The following is a 20,135-nucleotide window of genomic DNA, read 5'->3' as shown; positions in this document are numbered from 1 at the left end:
AGCCTGACTGTTAGCCTCGCGGGAGCCCCTGAGACCTTCAGAAGATGAGGGTCGATCACTTTGAGCTCACTTAGCTCCAAGAACTACTTCTTGACATTGTTATCTCCCAGTTGAGAGGGCTTCATATGGATTTGCTCAGTCTACCTTTTATGTAAAGCAGAATATATTCATTGTGCCAAATATATTCATTGTGCCAATTCATTGTGTAAATGAAGGGATTACGGAGTTGGCGGGAGGCTAAAATAGGAAGAAAATTAACAAATTCAAGACCATGGTTGAAAATGATCTAACAAAAAGATTTGTAGAGGAGGCAGCATTCCTAGAAAAGAAGTGACCATGGTTGCTGAGAGAGAATGATTTCAGGCTGAAGACATTTCCTGAGAGGCAGCAGTGGATGACTAAATGAAGCGGGTCATGTAGGTTTGACTGGAAAATGGCAGACAGGATGTTAGTTGAACAAACACATACCGACCACAACTACATACCTGGTGCTAAAGGTAAAAAAACAAGCAAGATTTAGTCCAAGATCTCAGTACTTAATAGGAGAGACAAGAATTATCTGCTAGTGATAACACAGTATGCTCTGTGTTTTCTAATAGCATGTCCAAAGTCCTCTGGACAAGCAGAGAACGGAATGGTTAATTATGCACCAGTGGAAGGGGTTCATAGGAAGGTTAAAGTAGAAAAGTGGTAGAGTCATCATGGAAGCATAGGGCCTGCTCAGAAATGGTGTGAACAGCATTGAGGAAGGCGGGATGCACATGTGATGTTGGGTATTCAAAGGTCGTGTGGGACAGGAGAGGGCAGTGAGACATGATGAAGTGTGCATAAACCCATAGCCCCTGTTTAATTACAAGAAAGGATACTGTAGTTGTTGTTCAGTTCAGGTTTGGAGAGAACACTGCAAATTTAAGAGGGCTTTTCTGCCCTCATGGTGTGGGCTGCTGGCTGGGCAGCAGCTGAGAACAGAGAGAAGGGGTGCTGGGAGGCGTTGATGCTGCAAGGGTTTGACGGCATTTGGAGGGGAGTGTTGAGGAAGAGAAACGGGACGAAAGGATCCCATTTTTTAGCTCAAGTGTCTGGGTGGATATTATTACCAAAACCCAATTTTGGATTACAGAGAGGAAGCAAGAATTTGAAGCAGAGAAGGGAGAAAGAGAATGTGCTGTTTCTGAGTTTGAAAGTTTTGAGGAACATCCGAATAGAGATATCTAGGAAGCAGCTGGAAATATGGATCAAAATTGAAGTGTGTGTGTGTGTGTGTGTGTGTGTGTGTGTGTGTGTGTATTTATTTAAGAGTCATCAGCATGTAGAGCCATGGAAATAGTCAGCCTTCAGAGAGTATTTAGAGCCAGGAGATGGCCCAGGACTGTTTCTTAGAGAACAGCTACCATGTTCAGTTCGGGAAGAAAATGTTCTTGTTGTGTGCGCGTATGTTCTGAAGTCACAGTACAAAATAAACAAAAGTATTCTAGTATACTCCCAAATCTTGTAAACCAATGCAGTTATTCATGCATTTTGGGGATTACATCTAACATGGTCATAATAAATCTACATAGTTGCCAAGGAGGGGGAAGTCATAGTAAACTGTTGGTGGTTTCACTTTGTATTTTTTGTTCCACTTCTCTCTCTAGTAATGAAGATAATAGAGAGTTGACCATATTAGTGATGTGTGATTTTTTTAAACAGCCTTTTATGCCCTTAAAAAGTTCTGCTTTAAAGCCTCGATTTAAAAAAAAAAGCCTTGATAAATGTAAAGAAACTTAAATCATATCAAACATCTTTAATGACCACAGTGCTATAAGGCTAGAAATCAACTACAAGAAAAAGCTATAAAATCAAACATCTGGAGGCTAAACAATATGCTGCTAAACAACCAATGCATCATTGAAGAAGTCAGAGAAAAGTAAAAAGAACCCAGAGATAAGTGAAAATGAAAACACAGCGATCCAAAACCTATGGAATACAACAAAAGCAGCTCTAAGAGAGAAGTGTATAGTGATGCAAGCTTACCTCAGGAAACAAAAAAGTCTCAGATAGCAACCTTATGCCTAGAGAAAGTAGAACAAACAAAACCCAAAGTTAGGAGGAGGAAATAAATCATAAGGATCAGAGAGGAAATAAATGAAAGTGAAAGTCGATCAGTCGTGTCCGACTCTTTGTGACCTCATGGGCTATACAGTCCATGGAATTTTCTAGGCCAGAATACTGGAGTGGATAGCCTTTCCCTTCTCCAGGGGATCTTCCTAACCCAGGCATCGAACCCAGGTCTCCCACATTGCAGGCGGATTCTTTGCCAGCTGAGCCACACTGGAAGCCCAATGAATGAAATAGAGGCTAAAAAAACAATAGAAAAGATGAATGAAAGCTGGTTCTTTGAAAAGATAAACAAAATTGATAAACTTTTAGCTAGACTCACCAAGAAAAAAAGGAAGCGAGTTCAAACCAATAAAATCAGAGGTGACAAAGGAGAAGTTACAACTGATGCCACAGAAGTAAGATCATGAGAGACTAGTGTGAGCAAGTGTATGCCAACGAAGTGGGCAACCTGGAAGAAATGGACCAATTCTTAGAAAGGTACAATCTCCCAAGACTGAACCAGAAAGAAATAGAAAATATAAACAAATCAATGACCAGTACTAAAATTGAATCAGTAAAAACTCCCAACAAGCAAAAGTCTAGGACCAGGTAACTTCATAGGTGAATTCTAACAAACATTTAGAGAAGAGTTAACACCTATTCTGAAACTGTTTCAGAAACTGCAGAGGAAGGAACACTTCTGAACTCATTCTATGAGCCCACCACCATCACCCTGATACCAAAACCAGAAAAGATATCACACACAAAAACTTACAGTTTTTGTGTAAATTATCACTGATGAACATGGATGCAAAAATCCTCAACAAAATACTAGCAAACCAACTCCAGCAATATATTAAAAGGTTCAGACACCATGATCAAGTGGGGTTTTTCACAAGGATGCAAAGATTTTTCAGTATCTGCAGATATCATATCTATCACATTCACAAACTGAAGAATAAAAATCATATGAGTGTCTCATATACAGAAAAAGCTTTTGATAAAATTCAGCATCCATTTATGGTTAAAAAAACTCTTCTGAAAGTAGCCATACAAAAAAATTGAAAAATGAAATGAATTCCCTAGCAGTCTAGTGGTTAGGACTCTGCAATTCCATTTCAGGGGGCACAGGTTTGATCCCTGGTCAAGAAATGTGGGATCCACTCCCCACATGCCACAGCACAACCCAAAAAAAGGTGGGGGGGTTGAAAGTGGGCATAGAGGGACAATATCTCAATAAAGGCCATATATGACAACCCCCCCTGACCTAACATTATAGTCAACAGTGAAAGGCTGAAAGCATGTCCTCCAAGATCAGGAATAAGACAAGAATGCCCAGTCTTGCCATTTTTATTCAACATAGTTTTGGAAGTCCTAGCCACAGAAATCAAAGAAGAAAAATAAAAGGAATTCAAATAGGAAAATAAGTAAAACTGTCATTGTTTGTAGATGACATGATGCTATAGTTAGAAAATCCTAAAGATGCTACTAGTGAACTACTAGAGCTCATCAATGAATTCAGTAAAGTTTCTGGATACAAAGTTAATATACAGACAGGTTGCATTTCTATACTCTAACAACAGAATATCAGAAAGAGAAATTAAGGAAACAGTACCACTAACCATTGCATTAAAAAGAATAAAAGACCCAGGAATAAATCTACCTAAGGAGGGAAAAGACCTGTATTCTGAAAACTGTAAAATCCTTATGAAAAAAATCACACAGCAAAAATAAAAAGATACACCATGTTCTTGGATTGGAAGAATCAGTATCGTTAAAATGAACATACTACCCAAGGCAATCTATAGACGCAGTGCAATTTCTGTCAAATTACCAATGGCATTTTTCTCAGAACTCGGACAAAAAGCATTAAATTTGTATAGAGACACAGAAGACCCAGAATAACCAAGACAATCTTGTGAAAGAAGAATGAAGCTGGAGGAATCATACACCCTTACTTCAGACTATACTACAAATTAACAGTAATCAGAACAGTAGGGCACAAAAACAGATATGTACATCAATGGAATGGGGTAGAAAGCCCAGAAATAAACCCACACACTTATGGTCAATTAATCTATGACCAAGGAGACAAGAATATACAATGGAGAAAAGATAGTCTCTTCAACAAATGGTGCTGGGAAAACTAGACAGCTTCACGTACAAGAATGAAATCAATATTTTCTAACACCATATACAAAAATAACTCAAAATGGGTTAAAGAACTAAAACTGAAAACCATAAAACTCCTAGAGGAAAACATAGGCAGAACACAGACATAAATTGCAGCAGTGCTTTTTTGGAAACATCTTCTAGAGTAATGGAAAATAAAACCAAAAACCAACAAATGGGACCTAATTAAACTTTTAAAAGCTTCTGCACAGCAAAGGAAACCATAAACAAAATGAAAAGACAGCCTACATACTGGAGAAAATATTTGCAAATGATGCTACAGACAGGGGATTAATTTCTAAAATATACAAACAGCTCATATAGCTTAATATCAAAAAAGCAACCCAATAAAAAAATGGGTGTAAGACCTAAATAGACATTTCTCTAAAGAAGACCTACAGATGGCCAACAAGTATATGGAAATATGTTCATATTGCTAATCATTGTGAAAGTGAAGTTGCTCAGTTGTGTCTGACTCTTTGCGACCCCATGGACTGTAGCCTACCAGGCTTCTCCGAGTCCATGGTATTTTCCAGGCAAGTATACTGGAGTGGGTTGCCATTGCCTTCTCCAGGGGATCTTCCCATCCCAGGGATCGAACCCAGGTCTCCCGCATTGTAGGCAGACACTTTACCCTCTGAGCCAGCAGGGAAGCCCATTCCTGCTAATCATTAGAGAAACACAAATCAAAACGAGGTATCACCTCACAGCAGTCAGGATGGACATCATTAAGGAGTCTACAAATAATACCTGCTGGAGAGGGTGTGGAGAAAAGAGAACTCTCTTAACACTGTTGCTGAGAAGGTAAATTGTTACAGCCAGTATGGAGAACAGTATTGCAGTTCCTTAAAAAAACTAACCATATGATCCTGCAGTCCCACTTCTGGGGATATATCTGGAGAAAACTATAAATAGAAAAGATAGATTCACACTAATGTTCACTGTAGCACTATTGACAATAGCCAAAACATGGAAGCACCTAACTGCCCGTCAACAGATGAGTGGATAAAGAAGATGTGATATATATATATATATAGTGCTTGTGTATGTATACACATATACATACACACAACCATACTACTCAACCATAAAAAAGAATGAAATAATGCCATTTGTAGCAATATGGATGGACCTAGTCATTATCATACTAAGTGAAGTCAGAGAAAGACATATCATCTGATATCACTTATATGTAGAATCTAAGAAAAATGATAGAGATGAACCTATATGCAAAACAGAAACAGACTCACAGATGAAGAAAAACAAACTTTTGGTTACCAGAGGCGAAAGCTGGGAGGGAGAGGATAAATTAGGAATTTGGGTTTAACATGTAAATATGTAAAATAGATAAACAACAAGGGCTTGCTGTATAGCACAGGGAACTAAATTCAGTATTCTGTAAATATATAACTATATATTTAACTACATAAAAAATATATAAATGTATTTTAAAAAGAATATGTAATATGTATAACTGAGTCCCTTTGCTGTACACTTGAAATTAACAGAACATTATAAATTAACTATACTTCAGTTTTTAAAAATTCTGCTTTAAACTTGTCTTCACACGTCATTGTGCTAGGTTTTTGGCTTTTACCGACTGAATGAAATGTGATCGCTTCAAGGAAACTAGTCATTTTAGTCATCATGTTACGTTTTTCTCTTCAAAAATGATCGTGCTATTACGTTATGTCACTTTAATTGTTCTTTCCTTCCCTAGGAGCTGATGCAACAGAATGGGATTGGTTATGTTTTAAATGCCAGCAATACCTGCCCCAAGCCTGACTTTATCCCCGAATCTCATTTCCTGCGAGTGCCTGTGAATGATAGCTTTTGTGAGAAAATTTTGCCGTGGTTGGACAAATCAGTGGATTTTATTGGTAAGTAGCTCAAGTGATATTGCAAATCCTTTGGGTTATAGTCTCGTGTATGAGTATACCCCGCCCTCCCCTTTTCTCTCAGTAGAGAAAGGGAACCTACTTCCCAGATTTCACAAGTCTGCAAACAAACATGAGCCGCTCGTCTCATTCCGTGGCCAGGTGACGTGTGTGCCGCATGGGCCATGATGTCCCTGCGGGACTGGCCTTGTGACATCTTAGCTCACTCCAACATTCCCAGGGTTAAGCCTGATGGGACCTGCGATTACAGATTTGCTAGTGTTTGAAAGTGGGTTAAACTTTCTGGGATTAAACTTGCCAGCCACTTCATCAGATCCTCTAAAAGACTTCTGGAAACTCTGGTGGCATTCCTTAACCTCTTTCTGCCTTGCTGCTGTGCTTTCCCCAGAGAACAGCCAAGTCCTGTGGAAACTAATCCCATTACATTTAAAGTTTTTATGTCACAAGATTCCTAAGCCTCCATTTGTGTGCCAGCAATTTCAAGTATTAGTAGTATTGGGTCTAATGAAATTCCAACACACACACTCACATTCGTGTGGTCATTCCTTGGCGATGACTGTGACAGGGTCTGGTCTGGATGGCACTTTGTTCTGCTCACTGGGCCCGTCAGCCCTGGAGCCGCCCCAGCCCCAGCTCCCAGCTTCTGGCACTGCTGTGACATTTTTGGTGCCTTGAAATCAGGTCTGCTGGTAGGAAATCAATGACATTTACTTGAAATGTGGTTTTGGTGGAAAATGGTTAAACCAACAACATGGGTTCATTGCTCCTGGGCAGCATGACTAGGTGTGACTCTTGATGTCCATGTGAGTTTTCGTTGGTTTTCCCCCAGTCATGAGCTGGAGGACCCTCATCCATAATTAAATACTCTCGAATTGATTACTGAAAGTGTTTTTTTTAAAAAGAACTGATTCCTTTTAAACAATGTAACTATGTAAATTAAGCCCCTCACTCTATCCTTTCATCTGTGAGAGGAATTTTCTAGACAGTGCTTTTGGAACTTTGGGTAATTTTGAAACAGATCCCCCTTTTCTCAAGATTTCAGATTGCGAAGACCTCTCTTTAATAGGCATGCATCCTGTGAAACACCAGAAGATAAATGGCTTAGATAATTCTCATGAAAATCATCACAAACTAAACTCCCGTAATTAATTTTTCCCGCCATTCTACTTCTAGGAAGTATTCAGCATATCATTCAGTGTTTGCCTGTTTGAAAGACGACGGTTATAGTTAATGTTCCCATTAAATGTCACATTGATCCAGAGGTAATTGGCTCTGATTTCAGCTAAAAGTACGGTTTCAGAGTCTAAATTCAGAAGAAAACCTGATTTTGTTGAGTCATGACAGTGTCTAAGCTTTAGGAGGGTTGGTAGGAAAGAGGGAACTTTGCCTCCAGCTAACTTTTCTTCGATTTCATGGGAGCTATTGGCTGCTTTTAATTCATACAAAAGAAACTTTACCATGTTCCAAGTTGGTGAGATACATACCCAAATATATATTATAATTGTATATCTGAAGATATTTTTACTCACCAGTAGTTGACTTGCTTGGCCCTGTTTGCTGTTAGGGCCACCACCCTTTTCCCACCCAGACCATCCAGATGCAATACCTCCAGCCCACTGTGGAATTCAGCCTGTGTTCACTAGAGGTGCTGGTCTTCTCCAGGCCATTTAAAGCCTTGGTTAGGTAAATCCATGGCTAATTCATATCAATGTATAACAAAAACTACTGTAATGATGTAAAGTAATTAGCCTCCAACTAATAAAAATTAAAAAAAAAAAAAAACATGGTAGATATTAATCTAAAAAAAAAAAATAAATAAATAAAGCCTTGGTTAGTCATGGCGGAGAACACAAAGATGTACCCTCGTACCAGGACTTACTGACTTACAGGCTTGTACTTTTTATCATTCAGGTTAAATTTCAGTAAGTTCCTGGGTTTGTTGGAAAGGCTCAGGTTTGAGTGTTGCCTTTGCTTTTAGGAGAGGGAGGCAGAGGTGAGCACAATTGCCTGTCTGTGCTTGGGACCCTGACCAGGCCCCCAGCCCAGCTGACTGTACAGGCTCCTGCCCCACCTCCCCCACAGCAAACTCAGGGCTTTTGTAGGCAACACAGGGAGGTAATGAAGAGGATATACTTTGAAGCCAAACTGTATTTGAGTCCTGCCTCCCTTGGTTATCAGTTAAGTGATTCTGGGTGAGTTACTAAAAATTCTCTATTCCTTAGTCTACTGATCTGATGACTGAAGATAATGTATTTATCTTATATACTTATATACTTATATATATATTATATATAATATATATATATACTTATATACTTATACTGTATACCTGTATATACCTTATAAGGATATTGTATGGATTAAAATAGATAATACATATAAACATTTGCACGGTGCTCGACTTGTAACTGGCTCTTAATAAATAGTAGCTGAATTAAAAAATTATCTGAGAAGCCTTTTTCTTAGAGGTGTACTCTGCCACTTCAGTTATTACTTCCTCCATTTTCACCTTTGTAACTTCTCCCCTTCATCCATTTCATTTGTTATCTTCTTTTTTTTTAATTAATTCATTTTTCAGTTGAAGGGTAATTCCTTTACTGAATTGCATAGGTTTCTGCCAGATATCAACATGAATCAGCCATAGGTATATACATATGTCCCCTCCCTCTTAAACTTCCCCCCACCTCTTTTTTAACCTAGAATTGATAAAAGAAAAATATAGGCAAAAATGAAAAATATATATATCCTTTTCTTATCCTTGGATTGTTGTAGTAGCAACCTGCTTTTGTTTTAATTTCCAGTTTTCCCCATCCATGCCTTCCTGTTGCCCCTATTCAGCACCTGCAGAGGCTACTTAAGTGTCTCGGGTCCTTTGCCCGAGTTTCCCAGACTCTCCAGCAGCCGCTCCCCACCTCTGAACCTCCTGTTCAGTCCCTTCCCACCCAGCACGCACCAGGCAAGCCTCTTTTCTGAGCAGTGGTCCAGCCCCACTATGGGTCTTTGTTGAATGTTTCCCTTCTCTCCTCCAGGTCTATGGGCATTCCTTCCTTTGCCTTAAGAGACTCAGTTTAGCACACAGTTCTGACACGAAATGTATTCTAATGAGCTCCACTTCCATATAATCACTTTTTAATTAGATTTTTAAAATATATCATCCAAACAGTTGTAAAAGCAGTATAAGTACCACACAGAAAATTTGAAAAACAGAGAAAAGGAAACCTATACCCTCAACATCCTAACACATCTGTTATCATCATAGCTTTATTTCCTTCCAGCCTTTTTCAATTTTTTTTATAAAGATTACCTTTTAAAATATGTATCGGCCAGCTGGCCTGTGTATACAGGGTTTATACTGTGTGCTCAGTGTTCAATACTTTGGGAGAGCGTTAGAAGCAAAACCCTTCTCGGCCCTTCGAGTCTAGTTCTGAGATAATTACTAAAAATGAGAGGATACTGTCAACATTAAAAAAATATTTCAAGCCAGCCTATTTCCAGTAAGAATTTGAAGCAGCTTACAGGAAGAGGTTGGGATCAGAAGGTAATACACATTCATCCATATTACCATTAAAATGGGATAGAAGATCAAGAACCAAGTAGTATGTGGCTAGCAAAGGTACAGTGAAATCCGAATCACAGTTCCCTGTTGAAACTGAGTGAAAACCTCGGCTTTGAGCTTCTCAGTAGCCAAGGTTAAAAGGAAGTACTAAGAGCAGTCCAGGCTAAATACTGACTAGTAAAGGGGGAAGAGAGCTGCGGAGGCCCAGGAAGTCATGGGCTTTGTGGACATGAGTTTATGTACTATTATGTTGTATAGTGTGTCCTTATTTCTTTGTTTCAATGTTGTCTTGTATTCCTTTGTTATTGTTTTATTGTGTTTGATTTCCCTATTTAAAGGGAAACTGCTTGATTGTTCATGTACTACCTCAAAGCCCTTCAGTGCTCTGTATATAACAAATAATACATCACGTACATTAGATGTTTGTAATATGTAAACAGAGGTGGCGAGACTGGAGCCTTGTATTATTCAGCTGCCAGAGCAGAGTCCCTGGGATAGCTGTTATTTACAAGAATATTAACATAAGGCTTGGTAAACTTTTGATAGTTAATCAGTGAAAACAAGAACGAAAAGGGAAGTTGATGGCAGCAGGTCAGCACACAGGTTAACTGTTTAGAATTGAGGCAGTCATAGTACCGACTGAAGTGGTGGTTGCTTCCAGGCTCTGGGGTAACTTCATCCTTACTCACGAGAAAGCTTTTAAAGCTCATCTACAGTGAGAGGTGGCAGGACTGTGATTGAATTTCCCTGGTTCTTGGTTCTAGCAGAGTCCTGCCATGTTATGGGCAGTGAGCATGATGCAGTGTGATAGTATGATCTCAGGGAAGAGGTCAGAGTTCCCTTGGTCCTCATTCAAGGACCTACTAAACCTGATTCATGGTGCACACATGGTTTCTCCTTGAGTTCAGCAAATAAAGTTCAGTGAGCCATTTTATGTCATAGCAGAAAGTCTCCTGGAGAAAAATGGGGAAACTATTTTTCTATGAGGAAGAAGGGTTCTGTGAGTTGACATTTAGGATTCTTGATTTGGCATCTTTTTATGTTGTAATGTAGTGTCATTGTGACTAGGTCCCCCCTCCCCACCTCCCTGCTGTTTACACAGTAATGTGTCACATATGTTTAAAAGGAAAAAGTGCTTTTAAAATTTAATCTCACATATTTAAATCATTATGTCATACACCTAAAATATGTTATATGTAAGTTGTTTCTTAAAACTGGAAAAAGGTCTCTTATGTAATTAGCAAAAAGCTGAAGTGTCAGACAACGTGGGTAAACAAAATATTAGCTAAAATCTTAGGATTTTGGATGTTATTTTCTTGTATACTATTCTGTATTTTTGAAGTTTTCTATGCCAAGCAAGTAGAATCATGTGATCACAATCTATGATTTATACTCAGGGAGAGTAATAAAAATAATACATAATGTAAAAAATGCAGTGAAATGTATTGAATGAGAGGCAACCTGGATTAGGGACAAGTTGCTTATTAACACATGTGGGGACCTTCACTGTTCTCTATGAAAATGGTGGGGAAATCGTGTTCCCTACCTCCTTAAAAGAGTATTGAAAGGAAAAATAGATAAGTATCAAGAGAGGGACATTACTTTGCGTCGGCAGGTGAAGGACACTGTGTGAGTATATGGAAACATGACTTTACTGCTGAACAAAGTTGTTAATGATCTTTTCTGAATTTGACTCCTACAGAGAAAGCAAAAGCCTCCAATGGATGTGTCCTTGTGCACTGCTTGGCAGGGATCTCCCGCTCCGCCACCATCGCCATCGCCTACATCATGAAGAGGATGGATATGTCCTTGGATGAAGCTTACAGGTGAGGACAGGAACATGCCCTGTGTGAGTGGCTTCTCCTTTGACCTGAATCATGAGGAGATATGAGAGTGGGTGACCACGATTATTTTAGTTAACACTCTTTACAGGTGACAAATGTTTCAAGGTTGGAGAAAAATGTATTTTTATAATTTAGCACTAATTCTACCCTCCCATGAATCAAGTTCATCCTCAGCTGCTTTATTAAGTTTGAAAAAAGTGAAAGTATTAGACACAGTCATGTCCAACTCTTTGCGACCCCATGGACTGTAGCCTGCCAGGATCCTCTGCCCATGGGGTTCTCCATGCAAGAATACTGGAGTGGGTTGCCATTCCCTTCTCCAGAGGATCTTCATGACCCAGGGATCGAACCTGGGTCTCCTGCACTGCAGGCAGATTCTTTACCATCTGAGCCACCAGGGAAGTCCTGAGTTTTTTTAAGTTTAAGAAACAGCAAAGCTAGAGATCTTTCCCTAATTGGAGAAATATCATTTGTTCTAATTTACACATGAGAAAAAATGCTCCAGGAGAATACTCATTATAGAATTCGTACTGTACTTCAGACTCTCTCTCGCTTTCACTGAGGATAAAGTCCAGTATATGTAAGTATAAAACCAAATAATTGTCAAACTCCATTCACAATCTAGACTTGCCCAGTTTTTTTTTTTTTTAATATTTATTGAAGCATAATTGATTTACAATGTTGGCAATTTCTGCTGTGTGGCAAAGTGATTCAGCTATACAGACACATATTCTTTTTTATATTCTTTTCCATTATGGTTTGTCACAGGATATTGAATATAGTAGGACCTTGTTATTTATCCAGCCTATATATAATAGTTGGCACCGGCTAATCCCAAGCGCCCAATCTCCCCCCCACCCCCGCTTTCCTCCACCTTAGCAATCACAGGTTTGTTCTTATGTCTGTTTCTGTTTCGTAGATATGTTCATTTGTGTTGTGTTTTAGATCCCACATAGAAGTGACAGCATATGGTATTTCTCTTTCTGACTGCACTTAGTATGATAATCTCTAGGACCACCCATGTTGTTGCTACTGGCATTATTTCATTCTTCTTCATGTCTGAGTAATATTCATGTGTGTGTGTGTACACACACATCTTCTTTATCCATTCATCTGTTGGTGAACGTTGGTGTTAATGTATTTTTTGAAATTATACTTTTGTCTGAGTTTATGCCCAAGAGTGGGATTGCTGGATCATATGGCAACTCTATTTTGTTTTTTGAGGAACTTCTGTACTGTTTTCCATAGTGGCTGCACTAATTTACCTTCCCAGCAATGGTGTAAGAAGGTTCCCTTTTTCCCATAACCTCTCCAACATGTATTATTTGTAGACTTTTCAGTGATGGCCATTCTGATTGTGGGAGGTGATATCTCACTGTAGTTTTGATTTGCATGTCTCTAATTAGCAATGACAAACATCTTTTTCATGTCCCCATTGGCCATCTGTATGTCTTCTTTGGTGAAATATCTATTTAGGTCTTCTGCCCATTTTTTTATTGGATTGTTTGTATATTTTAGAAATTAAGCCCTTGTCAGTCACATCATTTGCAAATATTTTCTCTCATTCCTTGGTTGTCTTTTTGTTTTATGGTTTCCTTTGCTGTACAAAAAGCTCCTAAGATTGATTGGGTCCCATTTGTTTATTTTGGTTTTTATTTCTATTACCTTGGGAGACGGTCTTAAGAAAACATCAGTACAATTTATGTCAGAGAATGTTTTGCCTGTGTTTTAGGAGTTTTATGGTGTCATGTCTTATATTTAAGTCTTTAAGCCATTTTGAGTTTATTTTTTATGTATGGTGTGAGGGTGTGTTCTAACCTCATTGATTTGCATGTGGCCGTCCATAGACTTGCCCAGATTTTGCAGTGTATAATTTTGACTGGTTGCCCCCAATCTCATTCTCCAGACAGAAGGCAGCCAGTGACGGCAGCACCAAGGACTGGGGTTGTGTTGAGGGACATATGAAGCAGAGCCCTCTATGTATCTTGTTGGATAGAGGTGCTTAGTCTCCATGGGATAACGGATCAATAAATATATGCACACAGAACCAGACCTGTTGTAACAATAGGATTTTTTTTCTCAAATTGGAAAATTTGGAACAAAGAAATGAGCTACTCGAACAGTCTCTCACTGGAGGAAGGAAGTGGGAAGGCAGGTCCTCCTGAACCCCACACAAACCAGCAGGAAAGGCACCCTCATATCCTCACAGGGGATCTTAGCATGAAGACCCTGTATTTACACTTGTCACAGTGAACCAGTTATTTCTGGCTTTGTTAATTTTTGCTTTAGGTTACGTATTTCTAAGGAGTTTATTTTTGAGTTTTCTCTTTCCTTCCTTATTCAAATTCTTAGGGTAGTTTCACTCCTTCATCTTCTGAGGCGTGTCCGTGAGAGTCAGCGGCCACTAAAGAACATATCTACTATTTCTGAATCTTTGTTTCTGCAATAAAATGGAAAAGCTGTTTACTACTAGTTTTGACTAGTTGGTGACTCTTTTAACAAGGTGGTTACAGGAATGAATCCAGATGTTAGACCTGGTTTTGAATCCCAGCCCCATCCTTTAATAACTGTGTGACTGGGGCAAGTCACATAAGGACTGTGTGTACCTCCGTGATGGAGGGTAGTTTTGAGGGCTGAATGAGCTAATACTCTTGTTAGTGCATTAACATCATGCTTAGCAGACAGTCCACTGTGTGACTGGTTATTCTGTCCCATTAAATACAAAGAGCAGGGAACTGAGAAGTGTGTGCTTTGAAGCTCTGGCCATCTGATACCCTCTCTCTTTTGGTCATTAATTATAGATGTGAAATTTCTCGAAGTCACTGTGGGGACTCTCACATTGGAAAGTTGAAGGTGGTGTGCCTGTTAAGCTATACTTCTGATGGGAACACCAGTGCAGGGGCGGGGGTGGGGGTGTCCCAGGTGGTGAGGAAAGAATCATCTCTTACCAGCTGCACGGGAAACATTGTGCACATGCTGAAGTCGCTCAGTCATGTCTGACTCTTTGCGACCCCATGGACTGGAGCCCACCAGGCGCCTCTGTCCATGGGGATCCTCCAGGCAAGAATACTGGAGTGGGTTGCCATGCCCTCCTCCAGGGGATTGTACGCAGGTCTCCTGCCTTGCAGGCGGATTCTTTACCATCTAAGCCACCAGGGAAGCCCAAGAATACTGTAGGGGTTAGCCTATCCCTTCTCCAAGAAAACTTGCCAGCCCAGGAATCGAACTGGGGTCTCCTGCATTGAGGTGGATTCTTAACCAACTGAACTAACCAGGGAAACCCACTGGAAGGCTTAAGTCCTTGAAAATAAGGAGGATGAACCTAGAACTTTGGGGGCTGGGCTCCCTGCTTTCTAGCATTCTCAGGGTCCTCCTGTAAGGCAGAGACCCGTACCTCCTCCTCCACCCGCTCCCTGAACTTTTAATCCAGCCGTCTTCCAAAGGTCTTGGGAAGACCTCTCTGATAATTCAGCCTCACCTCTTCACTTACTGTACCTGAATATCTTTAACAGGTCAGCTGTCCGATTCAAACCTTTTTGGTTTTTCCCACTCCTCACAGATTTGTGAAAGAAAAAAGACCTACTATATCTCCCAACTTCAATTTCCTGGGCCAGCTCCTGGACTACGAGAAGAGGATAAAGAGCCAGACCGGGGCCGCTGGGCCCAAGAGCAAACTGAAGCTGCTGCCCCTGGAGAAGCCAAGCGAGTCGGTTGCCGGGCCTGGCCCCGTGGAGGGCGCACAGGGGAGCCAGCTGCCCCCAGGGCCGCCCCGCGCCCGCCCGGCTCCCGCTCCCTCCGAGGGGGCAGGGCCAAGGCCTGCGACCCCCAGCACGGCCGCCGACGACGGCCCCCTGATCCAGGCGCTCAACGGGCTCCACCTGCCCTCGGACAGGCTGGAGGACAGTGGCCGCCTCAAGCGCTCCTTCTCACTGGACATCAAGTCAGTGTCCCCGACTCCCGGCGGGCTCTCATCGCCCGAGGCCGCCCTGGAGCTCTACAAGCCCGCCACCTCCGGCCTGGAAGGCGCAGGCAAGCCCTGCCAGCCCTGCCAGTTCTCTCCGGTGCAGGAGGTGTCAGAGCAGACGCCGGAGGCCAGCCCGGACCGCGAGGAGGCCCCGCCGCCCCGGCCCTCCGACGGCAGCGGCCAGGGTGCACGGCCCCGGCCGGGGCGGCCCCTGTGGTCACCCCTGCACCGCAGCGGGAGCGTGGAGGACCGCGGGCAGCCCCGCTTCCTCTTCGGCCTCTCGGCCAGCCAGCAGCACCTGGCCACGTCGGCCACGGGGCTGGGCCTGGAGGGCTGGCACTCGGACCTCCTGGCCCCCCAGACCTCCGCCCCGGCCCTGACCAAGAGCTGGTATTTCACACCAGAGCCCCCGCACTTCTACTCAGCCTCGGCCGTCTATGGGGGCCGCGCGGGCCACCCTGCCTTCAGCTGCAGCCAGCTGCCCACGTGCGGCGGGGACCCCGGGCACTCGGTGCGCCGGCGCCACAAGCCCGGCGACAGGGCCGACTCCCGGCGCAGCTGGCACGAGGAGAGCCCCTTCGAGAAGCAGTTCAAGCGTCGAAGCTGCCAGATGGAGTTCGGTGAGAGCATCAGGTCCGAGAACCGGTCGCGGGAGGAACTGGGCAAGGTGGGCAGCCAGTCAAGCTTTTCAGGCAGCATGGAAATCATCGAGGTCTCCTGAGCAGGAGGACACTTGTGACTCCCGTGGACAGGACTTGTCTTGTTCACGAAAACTAATTCCCTGTAAATCTGAAATATGTATATGTACATATATATTTTTGGAAAATGGAGCTATGGTGTAAAAACAACACATGGATCCACACCGTTCTTTTTTAACATCTGCAGTTGAGAGAGCAGCTAATACTTCTCTCAACACAAATGGAAGGGTCCAGGCCAGCTTTCCCCCAGACACGTGACACAGTTCTATGCAATGGATTGCACATCCTCACATTCTTACTAGACTGAGTTCTGCTTGGAGTTAGAGGACGGAAGCCCCCACCGTTCTCTTGTTGTGCTACAAAGAGATCTCAGATCCTAGTCCTGTCTGGTCCCTTCCGTAGTGCACCTTAGCGCTGAGACTGAGCCAGCCTGTGGGTCGGGCGGGGAGACCCCGTTAGGAACAAAACCTAATGGTAAATCCACAAAGAACCATCATGTCCAAAGCCGATGCACAGATCCAAGCGCACCCGCCAGCCGCTGCGCTGGCTGCCAGCGTCATTCTGCTGACCGACCATTAGGGGGCCTTGCTAAGACCTACTTTAGAGCAACCCCAGTACCTCAGACAGAAAGTCGGGGCTTTCACCACTACCAGGTCTGGTGGCCCGGTTTCTAGGCATTGTGAACAGGTAGGTAGCTAGTCACACCTTGCGACCAATTTAGACGATCTCTGCAGGCATTTCCAGTTAGGCCTGGATGGAAGTGGTCTGGCTCCTCTTCTTCTCGGCTTTGTGAAGAAGGAAGGTGAAGCTATCCGAGATCAACTGAACAGCCAGGAATCTGGCAGCATCATGATTTAAGCTAATGTTGGGAGGCTAAATGAGTCTACCTCCCTCTTTCTAAATCAAAAGAACTGTTCAAGATGGGCTTGTTAATCTTGGGAAGTAAAGGTTAACCTGGTTTCAAGCCAGATGTGAATTTATTTGGTAGCAGAGCAGCACCCCCTTCAAAGTCTCAGCCAAACTAGGTATTTTCTATTTTGGTTTCACTGCACAGAGGTATTTTGTGAAAATGGAACAATAAGGTGGAATTTTATTGGAAACTACCAAGAGGCAGAAAACTGTGGAAGGATAAGAGAAGATAAAATTACTGAGGAGCAGCAGGGGGCTGTTATTTTCTCAGTGGGTTTTTTTTTCCCCCTTAGCATGTGACGAAGGTGGTATTTTCTGTGATTTCCTTAGGCTTTCATACTGTTAGGGCTGAGAGGCTTTCGTAAGCCTGGAGTGCTCAGAACTAAAGGGTATAGAAAGGTGAGGAGGAGGCGGACAAATTTTGTTTCATCACAAACAAGAGTGGAAAGACACACCCACGCTATTCTCAAACTACCCCCAGCATTTTTTAGTAGAAGGGACACCAAAATGGAGAGGGACCAAGTGGTCTCAGTCCGTACCTACAATCACTGTATGGAATCAACCCTGGCAGCTGAAACTAGGTGATTAGAACAAGTAAACAAGTGATAGTACTTACCTGCTTTTAAACTTCCTGGCTTGAGTTTTGTCAGCTACAGTCTGGTCCTGTTTTGAAGCCTTAATTCACGTCAGCAGCTTTTTTTTTTTTTTTTAAGGGTGGTGGGTGGGTGTTTGTGTTGTTCTTTACTGTAAGTGTAGCTAGTTGCTGACTCATATCTCAGGTTTTTCTACGTGTGAGAAATGGACAGTCCTTTGAGTCGGATGTGACTTCATGTTTCTTATGGTGACTGCTAAAACCAGCATAGAGTGAAATGATTCAAAACTGACTTGATTGTGACAATTCTGAGCTTCGTAGAACATAACTGGTTATGCACAAACAATGGGCTGTGATATGGGTGTAAAATGAGAGTAAACTGTGTAGGGAGTGCATTGTTACCATACTGGAAAGGTTCTGTTAAGTGATTTAGCTTTTCTCTATACATGCAAATTCTGGGTGTAATCAGACCCAATTATCAAGGTTTCACATATTGATTTTTGATGTGTTACATACACACGCACCAACTGTGTAACAGCTCCCAGCTTCCAGAGTCTGGTCACAACTGTGGAACATTTTTGAGAAGTGAAAGCAATGGCTCCAATGCTGTATGTTTCAGGAAGGTTGTGGGATTTGGTTTTAATGAGGTATTAGGGCTGAACTGGCCTTCCAACCTTCGGAATTTCTCTTGGCCATGGTCCCCTTCCTTCCTGTGACCGATGTGGTCCTATGTTACAGCTTTTAGTTCTTGATCGCTAATGTCAAATAATCAGCCCTCGGAATGGAGACTTCCCAGCTGAGGGGCCAGCCTCTCGGGCCAGCCCTGGAGCCACATGGGTGGCCATGGGCCCCAGGTGGCTGGTTCTCTGCACCGTGAATCAGAGGGGGAGTGCTGGAGCCTACCAGATGATACAGAATGGTAATATTAAACAGCAGAACTAGACTTCGATGTGAGAAATGCTGGAAAATGGTTTAGGACATTTGTAAAGTTGGGTGGGAAGACTGTATAAATGTGTAATATGAATATAGTGTTCTTTTGGAGTAAGGCAAGCTGTTGAATGGTTACAATTGTGCATTTCTCATTCTGATGTGTCATGAATGTTAATATGATGAAATAAAATCAAAACTGGTACCTGTTTATACATAAATATGAGAAGGGACCTCTCTCTGCAGCACGTCCAAGGGGTTAGGGAGGCCGTGGTGGGGCCTGGCCTGCTGGCCTCCCATCAGAGGGTTCAGCTCAAGGTGAAACGCTGAGTCCTCAGCCTGTGTCACAGGCTCCATCTTGCACACACGTGGGAGCTAAGTCTACTGCCGTCATCGTCATCCTTTCACGGGTACATCAGATGCACACTATGGCATAGAAACCTCAAAGGTAAACATTTGCTGATTGGCTGAATCCAGAATGGTTCAGGGTAGGAAGAAAAAAGACAAACATTCATGGTGCATTTTGTAAAGTTTTAGAATTCTTGTAGGAAAAACTGAGGGAGAGTAGTTATTTCAAGATCTGTTCTCCATCCTTGTCATCCACGTCCTGATGACCTCTGCTTCTAAGTGATGACAGTGGGCACGACGACTCATGAGACTAGAAGCTCAACCTCATCAGGTTGTTAGTGAAAAAAAAAGATGATGCATTAAAGGAATAAAGCATTTACCTTCAGTGCAAGCAGACAGGATACTGATGACACTGATAGTCACAGGTGACATCATTTCAGTTGGTTGTGAAAGGCTTCTGAGCTGAAGTTAGATTTAAGGAAATTTAAAAGAAGGAAGAATTGGACAGAGTGAGTGAAGACCAGAAAGAGCTGTCTTGGCTAGGACCTTGCCAAAAAGTGGACATGGGTATGGGACAGAGGAACAGAAAGACAAAATGTTAGTTGCTCAGTTGTGTCTCTCTGTGACCCCATGGACTGTAGCCTGCCAGGCTCCTCTGTCCATGGGAGTCTCCAGGCAAAAATACTGGAGTGGTTGCCATGCCTTCCCTACCCCAGGATCAAACCCAGGTCTCCTACATAGATTCTTTACTGCCTGAGCCACCAGGGAAGGCGTAGGAATAAATCTGCCTCAAGATGTAAAGTGGCAGGAGGGAGCACGTGCCTCGGTGAGGCTTTGGATGAGAACTTGTAGGTGTTGGAAGGCCCGGAGGTCAAGCCAGTTGTGACTTAGACAGACTTAAGGGCCTCTAGGGGATCACCAGCTGTAGCAGGCTGGCATCGAAGGGCTAGTTTGGGTGTGACATGACCAGACCAGGGCTCAGGCTAAAGGGAAGCAGGGTAGGTGCAGATGTGAAGGGTCAGGCATACACAATGGGACACGTGGACACGAACTTCATCATCAGGATGAAGTTCACCATCATTTTATCTTAGATACTCCTGTCTGGTGGTTTTCCTTTTCTGACACTAAGCAGAAATGTTTTTGGTCTA

General features: G+C 42.5%; 1 protein-coding gene across 5 annotated transcripts in view; it reads left to right on the top strand.

Annotated features, from left to right (window-relative positions):
* The window catches only part of DUSP16 (dual specificity phosphatase 16), a 90,362-nt gene extending 71,502 nt beyond the window's left edge, over positions 1-18,860 (top strand). For all 5 annotated transcript variants that reach the window (XM_070453636.1, XM_070453638.1, XM_070453637.1 and 2 more), the window contains 3 exons: positions 5,972-6,131; positions 11,408-11,531; positions 15,109-18,860. In XM_070453636.1, the coding sequence (XP_070309737.1) occupies positions 5,972-6,131; positions 11,408-11,531; positions 15,109-16,234 (1,410 nt within the window). In that variant the 3' untranslated portion in view covers positions 16,235-18,860. The remainder of the gene's footprint in view (positions 1-5,971; positions 6,132-11,407; positions 11,532-15,108) is intronic.
* The last annotated feature ends 1,275 nt before the right edge of the window (positions 18,861-20,135 follow it).

The sequence above is a fragment of the Odocoileus virginianus genome, chromosome 23 (genome assembly GCF_023699985.2).
Source record: "Odocoileus virginianus isolate 20LAN1187 ecotype Illinois chromosome 23, Ovbor_1.2, whole genome shotgun sequence".
Classification (NCBI taxonomy): Eukaryota; Metazoa; Chordata; class Mammalia; order Artiodactyla; family Cervidae; genus Odocoileus; species Odocoileus virginianus.
This window is presented reverse-complemented; position numbering and strand designations above follow the sequence as displayed.